Source organism: Lissotriton vulgaris, chromosome 9, assembly GCF_964263255.1.
Source record: "Lissotriton vulgaris chromosome 9, aLisVul1.2, whole genome shotgun sequence".
In the NCBI taxonomy this organism is placed as follows: domain Eukaryota; kingdom Metazoa; phylum Chordata; class Amphibia; order Caudata; family Salamandridae; genus Lissotriton; species Lissotriton vulgaris.
The window spans coordinates 665,755,378-665,775,340 of NC_141697.1; the positions used below are offsets into that span (position 1 = coordinate 665,755,378).

The window sequence follows — 19,963 nt, forward strand, 5'->3', positions numbered from 1 at the left end:
AATATGCTCATGGAACATCAATGGCCTGGCTTCCAAAATAACTGACTCAGATTTTATGAATTACATCATGAAATTTGACATAGTGGCACTTCAAGAGACATGGCTCGCAGACCCCCCCAACCTCCATGGCTACTTACGTTTTCACGCAGCTGCAAGTAGGACGGCTAAATATGGGCATTCCAAAGGCGGCCTAGTAACCTATATACTGGTCACAAGTGTACTGACAGCAACAGAAGATGGACCATCCTCTACAGCCGCACTGGCTGTAAAAATCCGCATGCCACTCAAACAATGCAATTCTGAAACCGATTTCCTTCTAATAAACGCCTACATCAACCCAAGAAGGAAAGGGAAAGCAATTAAAGACCTCTGCAACCTCATGGAGACACATATAAGGGAAAGATCCATACCAAATGTTGTTCTTACCGGGGACTTTAACCTTAACCTCATGGGCGAGACGCAGGAAGATGAACAACTAATACAAAACGCAACTTGGGACATCCCAACACAAGCAACCTCTCAGTAATCCAAAAAAACCAAGCTAGGTAACAGGACACTAGAAGATCTGGAAAACTTCAACATTAGGGCCCTCAACGGTAGGACCTCTGGAGATAATCCCCCAGTCGCAACCTTTCACTCAACAAAAACGAGCAGTATTCTAGACTATACTTTTATATCTTTACCCCTTTTTCAGTTCTTAACATCATACCGGATTGGCTGCAGCGGGAAAGCGATCACTGTCCCCAAGAAATTATCATCAAGATCATAAAGCCGAACTTTGAGCGATCAAAAGCGCCTAAAGAGTCAATCCAAACCATTAACTTTAAAAAAATCAAATATTCATCAGCAATGGATGGAACGCTAGTGGAAAGGGCAAAACAGCACTTCGAGAGTCGCTCTGGGGATAGCGAAATAACAAAATGGGAACATTTTACAAGTACCATGTCTATGTATGCTACAAGACCCAAGTTTCAGTCACAACTGGAGGACGCAAGTTTCTGCAAATTCTCTAGAGAAGACCAAGGGAAAATTAAAGACATAAAGACTCTAATCTACCGCACAATGAGAGAACTCCAACGGAAACCCATGGATAACGTAAAGCAAAATCATTTACGAGAACTAAAATCAACACTAAAAAAATTAAAATGGGAAGCAAACAAATCAGCTGAGGATAATTTATGGGCGAGACTTCATTCCGATATTAAACGGAACGATGGAGCAAGATTCTGGAAATCAATAAATGCATTCATAAGACCCGCGCATCACGGGGTTTCCTCAAACATCTCAGAGGAAATCAGGGTTGGCTTCCTTGGCACCCATTTTAGTCAGACTGAAGGGAACAACCAAAATTACGAGCCTGACATCTATAAAAATTTTACATCAATTATTGACACAAGGCTCACAGAATGCTTTACTTCAAATGATATTGTGAACTTGTCGAATTTACAAAGCACCATCCAGCGCCAAATCAAAAAAGGAAGAAAGGAAGGAGCGCCAGGGCCAAATGGCATACCTCCTATTCTCTACAAACAAGATGTGCCAGGCTGGGCAGCAGCCCTGGAACCCCTCTTTCTGGAAGTACGACAATTCAACATCATTCCAAGGCCCTGGAGGGGCTCTATCATCTCCCCAATCTATAAGGCAGGAGATAAGGCTGCCCCAAACAACTACCGACTGGTGGCTTTAATTGACAACGAGGCAAAATACTTTGCAGGTATCCTTCTTGAAGAGCTGACAGCCTGGGCCACAGAGAGATCCTTAATCCCTGCCAACCAGACAGGCTTCGCTAAGTCAGTAGGCACGATGACGAACATCCTGAGCATGGGTATGCTCATAGACAAAGCAGAATCTAACAAAATACCCATCCATTTCTGCTTCATCGACTACAAGGCCGCTTTCGATAACGTAAATCGGAAGCTTTTGTGGTCTAAATTGAACGACTGGGGGATCTCGAGACCCCTGCTGGATCTGCTCATCAACCTGCACACAGAGACCTCGGTACAGATAAAAATAGGGGATGGATCCGCCTTGTCAAGGCCCATACAGACCAACAAGGGCCTAAAGCAAGGCTGTGTCCTGGCCCCCACGCTTTTTAACCTATTCCTAGGTGACCTTGTCCCAATACTAAATGGCTGCAATTCCCACGCCCCTAAACTAGGAGGGCTCCAGCTACCCTGTCTACTATACGCAGACGATATCGTCTTAATAAGCCACACTAAGGTAGGACTTAAACATCTTTTAGACGCAACACAAAGGTACTCAAGCAAGAACGATCTCAAAATAAATCTGGGAAAAACCCAAACAATGACCATTAGCAGGAAAAAAAGGAAACCAATATCATGGCATTGGAACACGACAAGAATCGAAGAAACTCCAACATACAAATACCTAGGAGTGAAGGTCGATAACGGTGGGCAGTTCTCGGTTCAGAGATCAAGCATAAGAGGGAAAGGTCTTTCGTTAGCAATTTCGTTGAAAGCGCTAAATCACAAACTCTCCGGCCCATCCCTGTTACCCCTGACGCAAGTAATTCGTGCTAAACTTCTTCCAACAATTACTTACGGGAGTGAGGCACTTAGAGGAAGGGATGCCAAGATCCTGGATAATACTATAACAGCAGCTTACAGAACTATTTTCAGTCTACCCAAGCAAACCTCGCCCGCTCAAATCAGGCTTGAATTTGGCATCAACCAACAACTCCTGGCAAGGCAGGGAGCCTACGTGATAGCCTGGGACAAAGTGAGGAAATCAAAACAAGGAACCCTGAATGAACATCTGTGGAAGGAGTTAGAACAGCATCCTTCCTCACCAGCAGCTAAGTACCTCACGGGCAGCCTGACGAATACAGGTCTAGAACAGCTCTGGAATACTCCAACAAGTCATACAAATTTCAAAAAACTGGTAAAAAAATCAATCAAATTACAATCATGGCTGCAAGATAAGGAAACTCTCTCGAAGAGAACACACGGCTGGTTGACTGAATTCGTACTCAACTAAAGCACAACAGCGCTATCTGGCCGAGGGTTATTCCAAAAGTGTCAAGATGTGCTTTCTAAGGCACAGGTTGGGCCTGCTACCTTGTACTCAAAACCTCCCACGCTGGCTCAAAATCAAAGCTGACCCCCTCTGTCGGCTATGCGGCTTGGCACAGGAGGACATGCTGCATTTGATATGCTCTTGTGAAAAAGTACGAGACGAACGGAAACGCTGGCTAAAACATCACTTCAATCGGCAAGGGATCCGCACTAGAAGGGCGGCGGTCCTTGCATGTTTTCATCCTAATGACCCTGGCTTGAACTGCAGCTTTGTAAAATTCCTGAAGGCAGTTGGGAAAAAGATGCCAAAAAACTCAATCCATAACTGCCCTAATCCAACCGACTTGATATAACTTCGCTGACTGTTTCAATGGCCTTATGAGCTCATGTGGACACTGAGCAACAACTTACAAACATTAAGTCCAACTACAAGCACATCGGTCATAAGGAAATGTGAACATTTTAAATTTTAAAACCTTGAGTCTTTTAAAACTGTAGTTTTATCCTTTCTGTTCTTAAAACATTTTTACACTGCAATGGTTTTAAGTAACTATGCTAAATAAAGATTACTTACTTACTTACCTGTTGTTCCCTAACCTCCCTCCCCCATCTAGTGGCTGCCCTCCCCACATTTTAGAACTGTTAATTTCACACCTACTCAGAGTGCCTAACCTTCAGGTAACCCCAGTAGTATGTCGATGTGTGCAGGGCGTATTTACAAATGGTGTAGTGGGTGCAGTGCCACCGGAGCCCGGAGGTACAGCAGTGATAGCTGCATTTTACTGTCTAAGCTGGATGGGGGACATGTTTACCTTTCTTGCATTAGCGCCCATTGCACCCTTGCTTGGACCTGAAGTCCGTGTTTTGGCCTGCCCTTCATGGCTAAAGAGGTTTCTCTGTTTTCAAAGTGAACGACTAGCGAGCCCTTGCAGATGTATTTTTTGTAGTTCATTGTAGCACATAAACGCGAACGAGGCGCACGTTCTTTACGCATAGTAAAAGCAGTGCGTTTAGAAGCTGCCTTTCGACATTTCCAAAATAAAAACTTGGGGCGAGGCACATCCTTCGGCCATCTGGTCTGTCCATACTCGATCCTTACGCCCCAGCACTTTTTGCTGCTCTGCACATTGTCGGGGATTTGGAAAATGTGGCTCAGTCCGAAGGTGAATGCGTGTGAAGTCACTAGTTACGATCAGAGGGCGAGTGGGCTGTAATAATGTCTGGCATGTGATCTCATCCCACACGCCCTCTGGCTAGCTGTTCAGCTCAAGGACCAATGTGTGACTCAGGTGTGGGTTCCGTGGACTGTGAGGGGCTCTGTGGGTTGGCCACAATAGTTTGAGAGACTCCAATGTCAGCCGGTCACAGCAGCACTCTGACCAATAGACCATTGAGTTGTGTGTTGCAGAGTGGTCTTGTGAAAGGAACACGCATTATAAAGGTAGAACTTTCATATTTTTAGAAAGTTGGCTCTGGGCTAAAGGTAAACAAAGCAGACTGGTCATCGTGCTGGGAGCTCGCCGTTCAGAGGCAGGTGTGCGGAGTTGCGCACCTTCCCAGGTATTTCCTCCTGCTGACTCAGTCTGCCCCGCCTCTCCCTGCCAGGGCGGGAGGAGGGCCACCGGCTGTGCGTCTGGGGACGCTCCTTAAAAGCTGGGATTCTAGCTTCGTTCCAGGTTCATGTCCGACAGAGCAGACACGCGGGGAGCTGTTGCTTCCCCTAGACAGTTTAGCAGTATACTATATACCACCGTGTTAACCTGCTCCTAGAACAGTGGTTTATCCTTTCCGGTCGGCGTGTGATTAATGCACATGCCTGGTCGATTGCCTCGTTCTTCGCTTCTGTGACCATTTAAGTTATCCCAGATTTCATATCGCTGGTTGTGGCTCGCGCTCTAGGGGTGCGGTTGGATCTTGGACTCGTTGTTTGCTATTTAATTTTGACATGGAGGTGCTTATTCTCCCAAGGTCGAAGCTGCTGAGCTGGAAGACATCCACCGTCGAGGCACTGGATCGCAACTTCCGAAAGATGGCGGGGGAGCAGATGAGCGGTTCCCAGTCCATGATGGATCTCAACTTTCAGTGTAAGTGCTGGCTCTGGGATATCCGGGGAGGTAGGTGGGAGAAATGTTCCTGAGGTAGGATGTTTGATATGATGTGTGGGAGAAAGACTGGAGAAGAATCGCGATGGATTCTTAAAGTGGACGGGAACGGATCAGGATATGATATGAAAACAGAGGGGGTTTCGGCAGGGACGCAACACCACCCCTGCCTGATCCTGTGGCCCCAACCATACCTTATGAACCCCCAACTAGGGTGACCAGGCGTCCCAGATTGGCCCGGACAGTCCCGGTTTTCCATCAGCTTTCCTGGCAGATTTCGGCAAGTTTGGCTCATGTCCCGATTTTTAGAGGGGATCGACTGAAAACAGTGAGACACCTTTTTTGGTTGTTCTGAAGCTGTGCTAGTAGCAGCTGTTATAAGTAAGCAATTTAATTAATATGTATGATGTTGCTTCTTGAAATTACAGTTTATGTATTTTCTTAATGCATCTTCTGTGAACCATTGTTGATGAGAGCTGTCATTCAGCGCCATACCGCGGATGAAAAATGTAGTCCTTCTAACCTTTTTCCAAAATGTCCCGCTTTTCGGTTCTCAAGATCTGGTCACCCTACTCTCAACCCTTCAGGAAGCCCCCATTCACGATCCCAAGGCCAGAGAATATCTGAGATATGGGAGACTAAGATGTCCCTCGTTACATTCTGCAGGGTTCCCCTCCATTTTACGCTACACCACTGGGTGTCGAACCGATATCAACAGGATATATAAGTGTGAGTGGTGGGGAAAAGAGGTCAGAATATGAGATAACTAGACCCAACCGAAGTAATGCTGCGGGGTAAGATCGCAAAATGCTATGAGGAGCTATCAGAAGTCAACACAAAAAAAATGTTTTTAAAACGCAATGTATGATACTGGTCAGAGGCTGGGAGTCAAGGGTGTGTTGTAATTGGAATGCAGAAGCTTGCGTGTAAGAAGTCACAGTGTGTATCTTGAAGTAGGGATAAGATGTGATGCCAGGAGGTACTATCGCAAACTAGGATCAGACAGTTAACCGGTTAATAATGCCCTTGCATATAACACGTGAAACATTTCTGAAAAATGTATGGTCTGAGAACAAATGTACAGCCTTAAAGTTGTGGGAGACAGGGAGCCAGGTGACCATCGCCTGCCTTATCTTACAAGGCTCGTATTTACTCTCTCCAGGGGAAGCGAACCTGCTTATTCTAAGCTTGGAAGAGAAGGGCGCAGCACGCGCGACAACAGCACGTGTGTGGCAGGATGGGAGGGACGCATGTCACTAATCTGAGAGCCGCGTGAAGCGCTTAGCGCGCCTCCCGGCAGGGAGTGAAAACAAGACGTAGCGGCCTTTGGACAGTACCCAGCCCATCAATGACCCGCGCCTTTGCCAGCAGCACATCGTGACATGATGGGCCATCATGTCAGGATGTGCTGCTGGCAAAGGCGCGGGTGTCCGTGCCGTAGGCCAGATCTATTTGAAGGGTGGGTGCGCACAGGGAACCCCAGCTCACAGGGGGGTGTCAAGTAAACAAGGATTGAAAGCAGTTCAGTCTGCATCACTGGTAGCAAGGGGGACGCTCCTGTTGCAGGACTTAAATACAGACAGCTCTGTGTCCCCTTGAAGACTCGCCCACGCCAAAGTCCGGCCCTGCCCTCAGATGTGTATGTGCAGCGGGCGCCTCTATGTTAAATGAAGATCAGGAACCCAATTCTAGGGCTATGAATGTACAGCGCGTGCATTGTTTTGCAAGCTTCGGCACCACTTTATTTATTCATTTTCAAGGTTTTATATAGCGCGAACAAGATCCTTAACAGATATCAGAGCGCTTTACATAGATCTGAAAAGATAAAACAATGTAATACAGGGGAAAGAAAAACAGTTAAATAGTATATCTAAAGTTAATGTTCAAGTGAATTTAGCCAAGAGGATCGTATTGAACTCGAAGAATAGCCCTTCTTATAGGGAGAAGTTTGGGTTTGTGTATAGCGCACTTATAAGCACCAGTTTTTTTGTGAGCTAGAAGTTTTGTGAAGTAAAATCAAGAAACTCTTTTTAGTACAGAAACAGAATAACATTTGATCCAACTGACATTTTGTAAACAATTGTTAAAGTAATGAATTTAAAACACTCATATTGGAGTATATATAATATTACATTAAGAAAATCTATGAGGTTCAGCAATATATTAACAAAAGATACTTATAACTATAAAAAAGAATACGGTAATTAAATAGAAACTTTTATAGTCTTGTAAACTTGCTACAACCTTGAGAAGTTTCCTTAAGAAGAACTTGGTATTCCGGTGCCATTTATGGGCTGGACTGGTCATTCTTCCACTCCTTCGTTTTCCCGGTGGACTGCAGATTTCAGGGTAGTGTAGGCGGTTATAATCCAGGCACCCCCGTGACCCTTACTATCCGCAGTCTGCGGAGCAGTTGAATATGTTTGCCAGATCCGAGTTTGAATTCTTGTCCGGCCCTGGGCAGTTAGTCACAGGTCGGGTTACGGGAGTGAAATGACCAAGACATGGGATTATTCTACTGGTGGGAAGAGTTCAGCAGTTGTTTTTGCCATGGTTTAAAGGTTAATACAAAGGTACATATAAGTTGTATAGAAATACCCAGGTACACGCGCACTATGTATGATACGTTCATAAAAGTTCAAAGACAATGTAACCCATCAAAGAGTGTGAAAGCACCCTCATAGAGGTCGGTAGTACTGATGCAGCCAGTTAACACTATTACACAGGCTGTTAGAAAGCACCCAAAGGCAATCAGTGATCGGAATCCGAGGCGCAAACATAGCTCGCAGGAGACCATATCACAGTAAGCAGGAGTGCGGGCAGACCTTGGTGTCTCCTGCATACCTTACCAGCTCAGCTAGGATGCACTGCCCAAGAGGATTGCATGCCAGGCCTTTTGAGGAATTTCTGGGTAAATGTGGCATCACAAGCTGCTTTTACGCTGATGCCAGCTGCAAATAGCATTCTGTTGATATGTCACCATGGCAGGCTCGTGATAGCCCTCTAACTGCGGCGTCATCTTATCTCTACAGCCTTTGCCGCACAGAACATCGACGAGAAACAGATGGAGCTGGACATGGCGGCTGCCAAAATGGATAATCTTACTAAAGAGCTGGAGAGTATCTGGTCCAACAACTCCCGTTCGGCCACGAGTCCTGTTCCAGGCAAGGTAAGTCTGACATTTATTCAGGGGCTTTGTCAGACGTGGAGCTCCCTCTGGGATGCGCAGTTCCGGTGTGGGCTGGCACTGACCTTAATGGCGGGAAGGGCATCCTCTCATCTCCTCGCCCCTTGCTGGCAGTGCTCCCATCAGGAGGAGTCTCTCCATACCCCTGTACCGTTAAATGTTCTTCTGAAGGTTACAACTATGCGTATGCTCTTGACATGTTACTGTAGCCAAATCATATTCTATGGTATCAACATGTGTGAAAGTTTTGCAAGAAATATGTATAAAAAATTTGATATGGTCCTGTGTCAGGCCTTCCAGTAAATTGGATTTTCCCACGAGAAGGTTCCTTGCAAATATGACAGAACTGAGAAGCTTTTTGGAGCTTGCGGTTTTTAACTCTTTGATAAAAGTAAGCTACTATCCATTTCAACAATCTTCAACATCAGACAGGCTCTTCTTTGAATTGTGAATGTGATGATGGGTTAAATTTGAGGAACGGGCTTGACTGGCTCCTTAAAAGACTTGGGAAATCAAATTTTGATCCTTTTTGCCCTCTCCATGTTGCTGCTTTCACAACTCTGTCATTTGAGGAAGCACAAGGTTATCACCCACGCACTATCAGTAGAGAGGGCACACACTGTCAGACGCAAGCCTTCAGTACACTCCAGATTGGATACTGGTGTGCCCTTGTCAGTCCCTACTATATGGTAACCATATGGTACATGCAATTCTAAAAAAAAACTTTTCTGCACTTTTGTCCTTTTTAGCCTCTAAATTTTAATAGCTTTTATCTGGTTTTAATTATTCTTGTCTTTAATCGGCATAAAGACTTTGGACACATTAAAATGTCTTTTTGGGATTCACTACAATATATAACCAATAAACTGACAAAATCAGTTTATCAATTCTATATTGTATATGAATTTCTACTTTTTATGACCGAAATAAAGTTTGTTGAAATGGAAACGGCAACCATGTACCCAGGGCATAGGTACCCCGGAGATCGCCCATGGGCTGCATCATGGTTTATGCCACCCATGAGAGACCAAGCAAAATGGAACTAGTAAGTTGGTGCATGCACCATTTACTAAATATATAGGTTTACTATATCTAAGGGTAACTGCACTTAAAACCTATAAGCCACCCCTGCAGCAGGCCTTTACAATCCTGAGGGCAGGGTTCTAAGTGCAAGAGTGCCTCTGCATGAGCAGGACACCCCTGCAGCCTTCAGAGTCAATTTTCCCGGGTTTTCAGTGAAGCAGCCATATACTAATGTAGAGGGGCATAATGTGATGCGTGATGGCCATTGTCAAAGTCAGAGTTATGGCGGGTTTGTGAACCCCCCTAGGCGCGCACTATACACTTGGCGTGTCTACACCTTCACCAATTTCAAAGGAAAATGTCAATAATATTGAACCAAAAACTCATTTATCTTTTTATAAATTGCATACAATTCATTCGCTGTACATACTTTTGATATGCTGGTTATTTCATCATAACTACATGTACAATGCAAATTGAATGCACATTAAATCAAACATTTACATATACATAATTTACAATCCTTCATTCTTACAAGTTTTACAATTCACTTATTCTGCCCTATGCATTTCGGTACTTTAGGTACCTTCGTCAGGGACCAGTCTGTAAAAAAATCAGAAAATAGGGAAATGTAAGTGTTTCAATTTACTAAAACGCCCATGGGGAAGATCTATTGAAAATGTCAATGCATACCTCTGTAAGAAGATTGATGGACTTGCGAACTAGAATTAATAGGAAACGAATAAAAATTCTTGTTAGCTCAAAACGTCTACCAACTACCTTCTAATGATGGCTCGCTATCTCATGGAGAAAGTGAGGGATTGAATCTTACCGTATTTATAACCCTGTGTGTTTCAGATGAGCTGAAAAAGTGGAATGATAATAGTGATATACTCTATGTTAACTCCACTTAATGCAACATGTACTGCATTCAATGAATGTACTTTAAAACTGTGTATGCCAAACACTGAACATACCTGGAGCGTATTCAATTCAATAGTAGTCCTGTGAAAATATGGGATTGATGTTAATATAACTCGCAATTGAGTTAATGTGATATTATATGTGGCGTATAAACCGTCTGCACATACCTCAGTAAATTAAAAGATACTCTGAAAAATAAACAAAAAGATTGAAAAACGCTCGGTTAATTTTGGCCTCTAGTTTCAAATAGAAACACTACGTTCTGCCAATCATGTCCTGCAAGTGCGGTTAGTACCTGAATATATTTCTCTTCCCGGCCTCAAGGACCTGAAGCGTGCTGATTCGCATTCTATCTCGCCGCCATACCCAAACCAGTGTTACAAAAAGGTTCCCGACGCTACTCCGCCGTGAACATAGAAAGCGGACTAACACGTCTACTCGGCCTAATCTGATAGTTACAATGGGTGCCATGATAAAACGGAGAATGGTATCGTTGGTAACGCAATGATAACTCATGTATGTCCTATAATCAGACTGTGAATGAAGAATACCGAAAGGGGAATGAAGAATACGGCTTCCCGAATTTTATGATCGTGTTATGATGAATAAAAAACAAATACGATGTAAAGCATCTGTGTATCAATCTGCTTATGAGGATATTACGATAAAAAAAATACAAATTCGATGTAATGCGTCTGTGTATCAATCTGCTTATGAGAATATTACAGTGTTACCAGTTGTGTATTCAATTGCTAAAACATGTTTGAGTTTGATGTTCGTCTAATATAACAATCGTGTCCTCCGTGGGATACCCATGCTATAGGACCTGGCTGTATGTGTGTTCTAAACCATCTTAAGTATGTAAATGTAAATGTTTTTGTACTTGTATAGCGCACAGCTACCCACAGTGGGTTTCCCGGCGCTTGTACGAATACCGCAAGGGAACCCTTCCTGGCTTTCTCTGTGAAGTGTCCACTCCTGGGCACCCCCATGGTGCAGACCAGGCAACCCTCGCGTTGTGGGGGCTGTTGTGGAGACTAAGCAAGCTATTGCCCAGAGTTGCAGCGTGGGACCCATGATCAGAATAGGCACTGAGGCGAGAATATCCGGTCAGGGGAATTAATGAGCCCAAGACCCGCCTGGGCAGGAATCGAACCCTGGTCCCTAGCCAGAGCTCTGCATCGATGCCTGCCTGCTCTAACCATTGAGCCACACTTCTCCATGGTCAGATACCATTGTTTATCATGTTCAACTGTTCTGCGGCCAAACTTTAAACAAATTATTTGTAGAGTATTATTAGACATGAAGCTGTTCCTCATAAGTGAAAAGGCAAATTTCATGGTGGGTTTGAATACTTATACACATATAACAGTTATCGTCTTATATGTTTAGTGCATTTTACAACATATGCAATGCAGTTCCTGTTTAATAAACATTTCACATTCTATGGTCTTTCTGTGTCATATGAACATGCTTATCAACCTCATTTACAATTGTTTCAAAATCAATTTAAAATACATAATAATCTCATATGTGGTTAAACTATAGTTGATATTAAATATCATATGCACACCTCATGGAGTTTCATATGTGATTAGATGCTAAAGATGTTTATTGCTTCTTATGTTTTTTCACTATTAATCCCCTCTGGATGGTTTAAATGAGAAGCTCCTGATAGCTCTATGTGATATCTCATTGAAATTACAGATAACACAATAGGTCATACCTATCATTTAGACCAATTGGAATTATGGTATTAAGTCATTTAATCCAAAACAATTCTTGTTGTAGCAATCTTTGTTCATTGTCTATGCCAGGTCTGATGTCCACCTTTTCAATGATTAAAAACCTGATTTGTGAAATGGTGTATTTCGCATCTCTCCAATGCGTCACTAGTGGGGAGGACAAATTTAGGTTACGTATTCTACGCTTGTGTTCTGTGAGCCTGATTTTCAATTTGCGTTTGGTTTTACCGATGTGCATCTTTCTGCACGGGCTTTTAATTGCATACACCACGTTTAACGTGTTACAATCACTTGAATGTTTGAGTTTAATCTGTGCTCCTGTTGTGGGGTGTGTAAATGCATTGCCTGTTATCACGTTATTACAATGCGTGCAGTTTTGGCAACGAACTGTGCCTTTATACGTTGGTATCTGTTGGGTTGCATGTTTCCGTTGTTTATTCAATATTTGCCTAAGATTTTGTCCTCTTGTGTAGGCATGCATTGGTCGGTCTCTAAATATGTCATTAAACTCAGTTTCAGAAGACCGTAATTCCCATCTCTGGTTGATTATGTTTCGAAGCGCCTTGGACTGTGTTGTATATTTGGTGACAAAAACCATTCTATCACTGGTTGCTTTGGGTGTTAATAATACTTGTCTGTCCATCTTCATGACTTTGTCCATATGTATTTGTAGTTCTTCGTTGGGATAACCTCTGTCAACATATTTTTGTGCTTGTTCCTGTAGCTTTGTAAGACATGTGTTTGGATTTTTGCAAATCCTCTTGATCCTGATGAACTGAGAAAGTAGGAGGTTCTTTACCAAACTTCTAGGATGGAAACTCGTGTACATTAGTGCATTGTTTCGATCTGTAGGCTTAGAATACAATTCAGTCTCAAATCCCGTTGTTGTCTTGTTTATTCTGTCGTCCAAAAAATCCATCACTTTATTATCAATTTTTTAAGTGAATTGTATTCTCGGATTCACCTGATTGAGTCTCAAGATCAATTCTTTCAGTGCATCTGTTGTATCATCCCATATTAAAAAGATGTCATCAATGAACTGACAGTACATTTTGATGTTGCTCCAAGCTTCAGTATTCATCAAATTGTCTGCCTCAAATTGAGCCATGAAGATATCGGCGTAAGCAGGAACCCCTGCAAAGCCCATAGAAGTACCAGAAAGTTGTGCGAAGTATCTGTCTTGCCACTGAAAATAACTGTTATTTAGACTGAACTGTAGAAGTTGCAATAAAAATACCTTGTCTGTCGGTAAATCATCCATCTTAAGTAGTGCCCATTCAATGGATTCTAGACCTAATGAATGTGGGATCGAAGTATAAAGTGCTACAACATCAATTGTACACAAAATCCAGTGTTCCTGAAAATCCTGTTGCCTTTATTCAAAAAATCTGTGGTGTCCCTAATATAGGAACTCCAACCTTGAACAAATTTTTGTAAAAAATAATCCAGATAACGTCCGAGGGGGTCGAAAATCGACCCGCACCGAGACAATTAGTCTGAATGGAGGGTTAGTCAAATGTTTATGAACCTTTGGGATCATGTATAGTTTAGGGCATCTTGGATGTGAGGTTGTCAAAAAAGCTTGTGTGTTGTTGTCAATCCAACCTTGGTCAATAGCACCTCCTTTGTCCGCGGGCTGAATTGTAAGATCTTGATTGTTTGCTATATTTTGAATGATGCTCAATTCAACCTTATTGAGATTATGTTGTTTTTGTTTTTCAAAAATCAAGGTTTGTATATCTTTTTGGACCATAATTTCGTAAGTGTCCAACATCTTATGAGAGACTGGTGGTGGTATATATGTGCTCTTTGGTTTGAAGCGTTGTTCATGATCCTCTCTTGTCTGTTCTGAAGGTTCAACTACATTTGTAAAGAAATGTTGCAATCTGAGATTTCTCATAAACCGGTAAATAGCTACTTCTGTTTCCATAATACTTGCTTTCGTTGCTGGTACGAATGAAAGCCCTTTATTCAACACTGCAATCTGCCATTGTGATAATGTTACAGAAGAGATATTAATGATCAGACCACTGTCCTGCCACTCCGTAGAGATTTTCCTGCCACTTCCTCTCCTGGTTTTGCGCCACCTGTAGTTGTTTCCGACTGGTGCAATGGTGGTTGACCTTGGTTTTGTTCCTGGGACAAAAAAGCTACATTGCCACTTGTGGTTGCTAATTGAGAAACCTCCATGTTGGTAGCTGTTGTTGTGTGTACTGGTCCTCTGCTTATTGATGTTTCTTTGTCCGTTACAAGACTTTCTTCGGATGAGTGGGTTGTTGGTGTGTTTTTTTTTGTTTTAGGGTGAAATTGTCGGCGGGCATAGATATCCGCCCATGTATAAACTGCGTTGAGTTTATAGTCAATTGTGTCGCGCTTAAATTTGCGCAATTTCCCCTCTTGTAACTCTTTGCTGTATCTATCAAGCTTTCGATTAATGCCTTCCAAGCTGATTTTCCACGTATCCACTTCCATCCTATTTTCCAATTCTGTTTTGAGGTTAAAAATTTCTTCCTCTAATTCTCGAATTGTCTTGGATAGTTGTTCAGCTATTAACAGGATTAGATCTAGCGAACACTTATTTAGAATGCTATACCATTTCTCCATGAATTTAGCATTTAGGTTGAATCGAAATAGCATTGGCTTGATGGATAATCTTAGTCCTCTCGGTATGCGCTTCGCTTTGTGATATTGCACTAAAGTTGATGCATGCATTCGTTGGTTAAGTTGGCGTCGTGTTAAGTATTCCAATTGCTTCAATTGTTGGCTAATTGAGCCCCCATGGGCATCCATAGATCTCACTTCTTGAATTAACGAGTAAATTTCATCGGCCTGTTCAGTGGTATAAGCCAAGGTGTTGACTCTATTGTCTGTAATCACCGATATTGTATCAAACTGCATTGTTTCGAATTGTTTGGGTGCCGCCCCACTGTTAGACTTGGGGAAAATGACAGTTTTATGGGTACGTGAGGAGCACTCCTGTCAACTAGTTTATCACTTTTAGTGGTGGTGCTGCGTCTAATAAGGGTAGTCAATCCTTGAGTTAAGTATGAGTTATGGCGGGTTTGTGAACCCCCCCTAGGCACGCACTATACACTTGGTGTGTCTACACCTTCACCAATTTCAAAGGAAAATTTCAATAATATTGAACCAAAAACTCATTTATCTTGTCAAAGTCAAGCACTTATTTATTGCACAGTTACTTAAAACCATTTGCAATATATCACACTTTAAAATGCAAGGGAATAATTAAATGACAGTTATAACTCTTTTTTTTCTGTGTCAAAACATAAAACAGAATAAAAATTAGAAAATGAATTAATTTAAAAGACATTATCGCCGAGTTGTTACTTCTTTTGTACAGATCGAGTGTATTTTTGTGCAATTGTCTGATTCATTAGGATTGTCCTGTCTGGAGCGAACTTCCTGCATGTATCTCCCAATTCTGTCCAGATCAGTTGTTAGTGTGCAATCAAATATAGCTGTAACTGCCTCTTTTGTTGTTCAAACACCTTTGCGTAGCCATATGGGTTTTAATAGCTTCCGCCGGGATTGTAAGAGCCCCCTGCAACAGCACATCAAGTGTGGCAGTGATTCTGTTTTGAAATTGCATATTCTGCATCGATTTTTATTTTTCAAGGTTTTCCAACTCTGATTTAGCTCTTTTATAGGGAGAGGTACAAGTCTAGCCCACTGGATGTTTTTTAGGGCTTTTCTCCAAGTGCTTGATCAAGATAGGGCTGGAATTTATATTCCTCGTAGGTTGCTATCACCCCAGATTTGTTAAATCGATTTCTCTTGACAATAGATAGCAATGTTTGTTTATTGCGTTTTTGAATCAGATAGGTTATGCCTCCCTGGCTCCAATTTTGAATTGCCAAGCCTAAAACTTCTACTGCTGCCTGCAGATAAACCTGCCATGGATGAGTTTTAACCTGCTCTTCATGTTAACATCCGGAGCTTTAAGTACAGAATAGTAGTATTTTGCATGCGTGCCTAGGCATTCTTTGCTCTGCTGCACCAGGCCAAATTCCAGGCGAATTATGCTATTGCGTGTGTATTTTGGTAATTTGAAAATACGTTTATACGCCGGACACTGCTTTATCCATCATTGTACTAATTTTGCCTGGGAAAGCCTGCTGGGCGTATCCCGCAACTGCCCTTATTTTTGCTTGTACTACCTTTCGGATTGGAATGGTGGTGGGGCTCTGCATTTTTTCCCTGTAGTTTGCACAAAGCGTATATAGTTGATTCAACCGTAGATTCCATTTTATGTAAGTGCATACTAGCTTTTCCTGAGTTGCTCAACCAACACCCAAGGTAGTTGTAGAACTTTGAGACGGTTATTGTCTCCTTTCTCAGGCGCCATTTTAGGAAAGTTTTTCTTTTACAATTACCGAAGATCAGAACTTTGGTCTTTAATGGATTTATCTTTAATTCATTGCTCAAATTGTAGGCATTTAGAGCACTGAGGGCCTTTTGTAAGCCTATTTTCATATGATCCATCACAACAAGGTCATCAGCATATTGTAAGATTTGGATTTTGCTGACACCTATTTTTGGAACTGCTAGGTTTGCACTTTGTATCATCTTGCCCAGGTCCGCAGTGTACAAATTAAAAAGTGTAGGGTCAAGTACGCATCCCTGTTTTAACCCCTTAAGTGCGGGGAACGTTCAGCGGTCGTCGCGTGCACTACCTCGCTAGTGCTGCACACGTCCGCTGAACTTTCCAATCTCATTCGCACAATGGAACGTTCCGCACTAGCGCAGAATATTTTCAGCGCTGGCAACGGGTTAAGCCCCGATTTGTGAAACACTTTTTTGTTGTGATGTTGTTTGCCAGTTTAACTCTGATCCAAGTATTACTATATAGTGAGATAATTGCATTAAGTAGGCCAGTAGGAATTTGCCATTTGTGCAATTTGGACCAAATCTGGTCATGCGGCACTCCATTGAACACTGCTGAATAATCTATGAAGCAAGCATAGACCGGTTTATTTTCCCTGCAATTGGCTTGCTGACCTAAATAAGATATTGCCGTAATGTTGTCAATAGTCGAGCAGCCTTTGCGGAAACCTGTTTGATAGAAGGGGAGAATTTCGTTGTCTTCAACCCATCTGGTTAACTCTGTCAGCACGGTATTTGCATAGCCTTTCCCTTCGATATCCAGCAGGGCTATTAATCTATAGTTTTTTGGTTCTGTGTTATCGCCCTTCTTAAATATGGGCTGTAGGATTGACCTGCGCCACGAGTCTGGCACTTTGCCCTGTAATCGGCATTCAGTGAATAGGCAGAATAGGACTATTCCCCCAGTAATTTGGATCGTCCCTGAACATCGCAGACGGGAGACCCTTGGGTCCTGGTGCCCCATCTTTCCTTATCTTTTTGATCACTTTTTCAATCAATCAATCAGAGTACTTGTAAAGCGCGCTACTTACCTGTGAGGGTCTCAAGGTGCTGAGGGGAGGGGGTGCCGCTACTGCTCGAAGAGCCAGGTCTTGAGGAGTCTACTGAAGGCGAGTAGGTCTTGGGTCTGCCGTAGGTGGGTAGGGAGGGTGTTCCATGTCTTGGCGGCGAGGTAGTAGAAGGATCTGCCACCGGAGGTTGTTCGTTGGATGCAGGGGACAGCGGCGAGGGCGAGGCTGGCGGAGCTGGCGGTTGGGGTGTAGAAGCTGAGTCTGCTGTTCAGGTAGGCTGGTCCGGCATTGTGGAGTGCTTTGTGTGCGTGGGTGAGGAGCTTGAAGGTGATCTTCTTGTCGACGGGGAGCCAATGTAGGTCCCAGGTGGGGGGTGATGTGGCTGCGGCGGGGGACGTTGACGATTAGTCGGGCGAAGACTTTTTGGATGCGTTGTAGTCGTCGTAGGTGTTTGGCTGGGATTCCTGCGTAGAGTGCGTTGCCGTAGTCCAGTCTGCTTCTGACGAGGACCTGTGTCACCGTTCTTCTTATTTCGGTCGGGATCCACTTGTAGATCCTGCGGAGCATGCAGAGGGTGTTGTAGCAGTAGGAGGAGACGGTGTTGACCTGTTTAGACATGGAGAGGGAGGAGTCGAGGATGAATCCTAGGTTGCGTGGATGGTCGGTGGGTGTCGGTGCTGTTCCCAGTGTGTTCGGCCACCAGGAGTCATCCCAGGCTGAGGGGGTGGGTGAGGATGAGTACCTCCATCTTGTCCGAGTTCAGCTTCAGATGGCTGTTCCTCATACAGTTGGCGACGGCCTTCATTGCCTCGTAGAGGTTGGTTTTGGCGGTGTGCGGGTCCTTGGTGAGGGAGAGGATTAGCTGGGTGTCATCGGCGTAGGAGATGATGTTGAGGTCGTGTTGGTGGGCCACTTGTGCGAGGGGGCCATGTAGACGTTTAACAGCGCTGGGCTGAGGGATGAGCCCTGGGGGACACCGCAGATTATGTCGGTGGCCTCGGATCGGAAGGGCGGGAGGCGGACGCTCTGGGTTCTGCTGGAGAGGAAGGACGTGGTCCAGTCAAGGGCCTTCTCTTGGATTCAGGCTTCTAGGAGGCGTGTCTTTAGAGTGCGATGGCAGACCGTGTCGAAGGCGGCTGACAGGAGGATGAGGGATGATGTTTCGCCGTTGTCTAGTTGGCGCCTGATGTCTGTGGCAGCAATGAGGGCTGGTTGTTGGAGGGTTTCTTCAGTGGGGCGAGGGTGTTGGCGCAGTCGTCGATCCACTGTCTCAGGTTGCGGGCTGCAGTGTCTGGGTTGGTGGGGTCGGTGGGTGGGTTTTGGGCGAGGGTGTGATCAGCTGGTCTTCGGTGACTTTGCTCCAGCAGCAGCGAGGTAGCTGTTGGGTGCGGTGGTGCGTGGTTGGTTTATTGAAGGTGAAATGGATGCACCGGCGGTAGGTCCAGTGGGGTTCGGTGGTGTGGTCGAAGGCGACGTGGGTGCCTGTAGAGAAGACGGGGTCCAGCGTGTGGCCAGCGGCATGTGTGGGTGCGGTGACGAGTTGTCTGAGGCTGAGGTTGGCGAGGTTGTCGATCAGGGTGGCGGAGTTGGCATCGTTGTTGTTCTCGAGGTGGAATTTCAGGTCCCCAAGGAGGATGTAGTCTGTGGAGACGAGTGCGTGGGTGCTGGCATGGTCGGCGATGGAGTCGCTGTATGGAGCTCGGGGTCCGGGGGGTCTGTAGATGAGTGTTCCTCTGAGGGTGGTGTTGGGGTCAATGTGGATCTGGAAGTGCAGGTGTTCGGTGGTGTTGAGGGTGTCGTCTGCGTGGGTGGCGACCTTGAGGGTGGACTTGTGGACGATGGCTATTCCTCCTCCGGTTCCGTTGGCGCGATCCCTGCGGGTGATCTTGTAGCCGTCTGGGATGGCTATGGCGATGTCGGGCGCTGAGGAGTCATCCCACCAGGGCTCGGTCAGGAAGGCCACTTCTGGGGCGGATTTGTCGAGCAGATCCCTTTTTTGACGGCTATTACGTCCTGGTCTTTAAGCATGGCTGTGTTTGTGGAATTTGTGAGTTCCGCATTGTTGTTTATGTTCTCTTTATACACCATAGCGCTTACAAATTTAGTGCTTTCTTCCTTGTCTGCGTATGTTGCTTCTACGTGTCTCACCCATGCGTCGGCGTGAACGGCGTTACTCCGGGCTAATCTAATATTATCTATCTCTGCTATATATTGCCAGAGTTGTCGTTGTTTGTGAGGTTTAGTTCTCCTTCACCAAACCCATCACACACCACCATGCCCACCGCTACCCTCATAGAAGTTGGAACAAGGTCAGGAAGAACAGCTCACCATCTCCCTCAGCAAAACCCCACTACTGACATCCACTGACTCAATGTATTTATTTATTTTTAACGTTTTTTGACAAGTAAAAATGAAAAAGGTAACAGTGGCACATTAACATCGCACAGTGTACTTCATGCGACACAAGAATATAGCAACACTTACAGGGGCCTAACATCAGCGATGGCCAGGGGCCCTCTGTACCTGCTCCTCA

The 19,963-nt window shown here is 44.3% G+C and overlaps 1 protein-coding gene across 6 annotated transcripts in view; it reads left to right on the top strand.

Annotated features, from left to right (window-relative positions):
- The window catches only part of PPP1R13L (protein phosphatase 1 regulatory subunit 13 like), a 753,157-nt gene that overhangs the window by 607,764 nt on the left and 125,430 nt on the right, over nucleotides 1–19,963 (top strand). For all 6 annotated transcript variants that reach the window (XM_086938376.1, XM_086938373.1, XM_086938374.1 and 3 more), the window contains 2 exons: nucleotides 5,004–5,119; nucleotides 8,170–8,306. In XM_086938376.1, the coding sequence (XP_086794502.1) occupies nucleotides 5,065–5,119; nucleotides 8,170–8,306 (192 nt within the window). In that variant the 5' untranslated portion in view covers nucleotides 5,004–5,064. The remainder of the gene's footprint in view (nucleotides 1–5,003; nucleotides 5,120–8,169; nucleotides 8,307–19,963) is intronic.